A 4,874-nucleotide genomic window follows, 5' to 3' on the forward strand; every position below is an offset into this window, starting at 1 on the left:
TCCATTACTAAATAAATATATTTTTATTTCTTATGTCCAAAATCTCAATGATAAATGGAATGTTTATTCATAACATTAACAATGGAATGTTTATTATATATCAATATATCAATAAATTGTAAAAATATTTTTGTATTATATTTTTTGATTATTTCCTTAATATAGTATACAAAAAAATTAAGCAAATTATATTACTATAAATTAATAATGTTTTACTTTATTATGTTCCAAATTGGAAAAAGTTATTTGTGGAAATTTTTTGAACCCATTTATTGATCATTTAACATCCATTACATTAAAAAAAACTCTTATACAATAAATTTGTGTACGTTGATCCAACCATATATATATATATATATAAACAAAAAAATATATTATATTTTAATTTTTTTAAAATAAGTTAATGCACTTGCGCGACCCGTGCGAACGCACGGGTCCTTTACTAGTTATTTTTACATTGTCAACCAATAACGACAAGGTATTCTACCACATTACGTTCATATTTAAAAAAAATTAATAACATGGTAGAATGTTGATTTTCTATTGGATGACAATTTTAAGTCAAAATTTATTTAGACTCAAATTTAAGATATTTCGTATAAAACTAAAATTGTTAACAAATCTCAAATTTAATTGATGTGTCAATTATTTATATATTTCACTAAATTACTTTTAAATTTATAGATAAAAAAATATAACATTCAAATCAATTAATATCTTCAAATTGGATTTTAAATGTATACCGGATATAAAGGTTTAAAAATCCTAGTAAATCAATATAATATTTTTAAAATATTTATATATATATATATAATATATATATATATATATATATAATATATATATATAATATATATATATATATATATATATATATATATATATATATATAATATATATATATATATATATATATATATATATATATATATATATATATATATATATATATATATATATCGTTTTTAATAAATATTTATGAACAAATTTATTTTTTAGTAAGTTACTTTTAAGGTTTATTCCACGTTTATATTTTGAATTTTGATTTGTTCAACAAAATAATAACATACAGTTTAGGGTTTGTGGAAGGAAACATGAATGAACAGTGAGAAACAGGGAGTTTGAAGAAAAAGTTTAGGGTTTGTGTTTATTTTAGAATTTAGAATTTTCTATCAGAAAGTCGATCGATCATTCACCTTCAAATGATCACTCTCGTTTAACAACTGTATAGCATACCAAGGTATTTTTCTATTTTCCTTTAATAATGATGAAGAAAGAAAACCCTATGGAAAATCATATTGATAACAAAGATAGGATCAGTGATTTGCCTGATAGTCTTTTACTTCACATACTCTCTTTTTTGAACATCAAACAAGCTATTCACACTTGTGTTCTCTCCACAAGATGGATCAATCTCTGGAAGTATCTTCCCACTCTTTCATTAGTGTCTTCACAATTCCCATCTGTCGAGATTTTCACCCAATTCGTCTCTCAGATCTTGTCTCTTCGCGATAACTCAGCCGAACTGCACACTCTAAGATTTAGCCGCAATAAAGCCATGGAACCTTGCCTGCTCGAAATGATTCTAAAATACGCTGTTTCACACAATGTTCAACGATTAGATATCGGTGTTAAATGTGATATTCAACACTTTCCAACTTGTTTATTGTCATGCCGCACATTAACATCACTTGATCTTTATGTTAGTCATCCTACAGTTTATGGTACGACCAAATTGTTTCCTAGTTCTTTGAATATGCCACTATTAACCAGCTTGGGTCTATGGCACTTTGCCTTTTCGGCTGGAAACGATGGTCGCGTCGATCCGTTTTCAGCATTAACCAGTTTGAAAAGTTTGAATATTGTGTATTGTGAAGTCGTGGACGAGAAAAACCTTTGCATTTCAAGTGCCAAACTTGTCAATTTATGTATATACATGGTTCATTATGCACCCAAAACCTATTTCGGAATTGAGCTATCTGCACCAAATCTTTCTACCTTTATTTTTAGTGGTATTCCTGTTCAGAAACTCTGTTGGAGCAAGAGCAATCTCTCTTCTATCAAACGAGTAAGTATTGATATAATAGAATTTTGGAAATCATCGGAGACTTCATTGGTTCTACTCGACTGGCTGTTTGAACTTGCAAATATGAAATTGTTAGTCATCTCTTCAACTGCTCTTCAGGTACTTTAGGGCCGAAAAAAAGCTCCTTTTCCCTTTACACTCATAATGAACGATTTTTCTTTCTTCCCGTTTACACTTAAAAGATTCGAATACTTGTTGTTTGTTTAGGTTCTTTCCTTAGTTCCGAGTTTATCGGTTGAACTCCCTTCCTTTTGTAACTTGAAGTCACTCTGGGTAGAAAAGAGACAAATTGCATCCATACCTGATGGAATTGTGGACATTTTGCTTCAAAACTCGCCTTCACCAAAGGTTTACATCATAGATTGATGAAGGTAAAATGTGAATTCAAATTCTTAATGAGAGGCTTTTTCTCGTGTAATTTTATTTTTGCATCTTCTCTTTTTCTGTTCCTCACAATGTCTTTGGTTATAACTTACTTTGAATCAATAAATTAGAATGTGATTGACCTAAACAGAAATAAGATCTGCTTTATCTTTTTTTGGTAATTTAAAACTTTAGACTACTTAGTGTAATAGGGTTATGGTTTTTATACTGCGGTTGCAAGTATTGCCATTCCGGTTTGTTGCAATGTGGCGTGAATATTGATTCAAAGAGGCTTGAAATACACTGTTCAAATTGTTGGAGGTAATTTAAGGTTATGAGAACATCAAGTCATGATACTTGCATGCCTTCAATGTTTGAGAACCAAATATATCAACAAATGTGCATATGTTTATATAGAGTTTTTGGTAGTATGTGAAAAGTGCATATGTTTATATAGAGTTTTTGGTAGTATGTGAAAAGTGCTCATTTTTATATATTTGTCTCTTGTTATATATAGGCTGGTGCGCTCTTGGTCAGGAATAAAGCAGATGATGTGACTAAATTTATGAAGAAGTTGAAGGCCCCCTAATGCATTTTGCATATAACAACGTTGATGGTCTCATTTACCTTGCCATTATTAATGCAAACAAATAGTCTATGTTTATCCTCAATTTGTGAATTACATATTTATTGGTTACTTTAATTGACTGTTATAAATTGATGTTTTGATGTACAAAACTTTTATTTCGAAATGCAATATATTTGCATCAAGTGCTGTTTTTCTGTGCGTCAGAAATGCATGATTGGCTGTAGAAGGTGATGTGAGTTCAGGTTCACATTCAAATTTTGCGGATTGGTCTGTTCTTATTTCCAAGCTCTACTGCTATTCCAACATACATAGCTGCACCTAAATCACCACAAGGAAAAGATCTTAATGAATTTTTTTTACAGAAAAGTGCAATGAAAAGTGTTTGTGATTGGAATTTAAATATGTGAATAATAACAAATTGAATGTAAACTTTAATTACATTAAGATTTGAATAAATATAATAGACAAAAAAATGTGATAAATGTCATTAAAGGTAAATGCTTCAATTGAAAAGACAAGGAATTTAAAGAGAGGATGTAGACTCATACATTTCTCATAAACAGCTTATCTTCGTGACTTGGATATTTAAGTTCTATAGAGAATGAGTGAAATTTGGGATCCCGATCCCAAGAATGAGATCGACTATATAGACTAATACAATAGTAACTGTCGACAATGTCTATTTCCACATGATTTGACACGTATTATGTTACGTGTGCTTCAGCACTCTAACTTGCTTCCACGCGTCTTTAATGTTTAAACTAATGGAAACCAACTATCATGTTGATAACTGCCTTTGAACTCCCTAATTGTCGAGAGTTTTTGGTTAACTCCTATAGTACTGACGAAACACCCTTCGTTTGGATGACTCTTATGCCAATAAATATACTAAGTTCCCGACGTCTGATGATTTTGTCAAACTCAACATTTATCGAAGGATTGATTTGTGTAACCCTTTTCAAAATTTTGGACATGTTTTGAAAAGAGAGAGAGAGAGAGAGAGAGAGAGAGAGAGAGAGAGAGAGAGAGAGAGAGAGAGAGAGAGAGAGAGAGAGAGAGAGAGAGAGAGAGAGAGAGAGAGAGAGAGAGAGAGAGAGAGAGAGAGAGAGAGAGAGAGAGAGAGAGAGAGAGAGAGAGAGAGAGAGAGAGGTCCTAATTTTGAGAATACGTTCTTGAGACTCCTCCAAACCAAGTCTAGTAATTTGGTTGAACCATCTTGGTCGACGTGGCTAACGTGTCGAAGACTGGATCTCTTCAAACTTTGTCATTTTCAAACGTGGTTATCCTCATTTTAATGAATCTGCCAGCTAGAAATTTTAGGCTAATAGATACCCCAAAAAGTTCCATTATTGATCATATGTATCAGATGAAAGAAATACGACGTTTTTAGTGACTTCTAAGCATTGTTCAAGATAGTTTGTACATGTCATAGTCATCATAACTACTTTTCACACATCATAGTCATCATGACTACTTTTCAATAAATCATCACGTCAGGGACGTGTGTGTAGATTATCATCATCACTTCCTGGGACGATCATGGGCCACCAAATTAAATTAAATTAAGAGAAATCATTTAATTTTAATTTCTCCCCAAAAATTAAATGCCATCTTTAGAAATCTAGATGCCACTTATCCAAATTATTTTAGATGGAAACTAAAAAGTTTTCTCCATGTGGCTTTATATATGTCATTTCTTCATTTCTTTCAGTTTTTGCTATTATCTTCTTTAGATCCCTAGAAAAATTCTTACACTCTCGACAACTTTTTCTCCCGTTCCCTTAAAACATCCCTTTTTCTTTCAACATTTCTCAAGAATTAATAATGACTTCCGGT

The 4,874-nt window shown here is 30.9% G+C and overlaps 1 protein-coding gene across 1 annotated transcript; it reads left to right on the forward strand.

The window, feature by feature from the left end:
- Positions 1–1,041: 1,041 nt before the first annotated feature.
- Positions 1,042–3,097, forward strand: LOC127082774 (F-box/FBD/LRR-repeat protein At1g16930). Its single transcript, XM_051023010.1, has 3 exons — positions 1,042–2,185; positions 2,294–2,457; positions 2,967–3,097. The coding sequence occupies exons 1-2, from the start codon at positions 1,265–1,267 to the stop codon at positions 2,450–2,452; spliced, it is 1,080 nt and encodes a 359-aa protein (XP_050878967.1). The 5' UTR covers positions 1,042–1,264; the 3' UTR covers positions 2,453–2,457; positions 2,967–3,097.
- The last annotated feature ends 1,777 nt before the right edge of the window (positions 3,098–4,874 follow it).

The sequence above is a fragment of the Lathyrus oleraceus genome, chromosome 5 (genome assembly GCF_024323335.1).
Source record: "Lathyrus oleraceus cultivar Zhongwan6 chromosome 5, CAAS_Psat_ZW6_1.0, whole genome shotgun sequence".
Classification (NCBI taxonomy): Eukaryota; Viridiplantae; Streptophyta; class Magnoliopsida; order Fabales; family Fabaceae; genus Lathyrus; species Lathyrus oleraceus.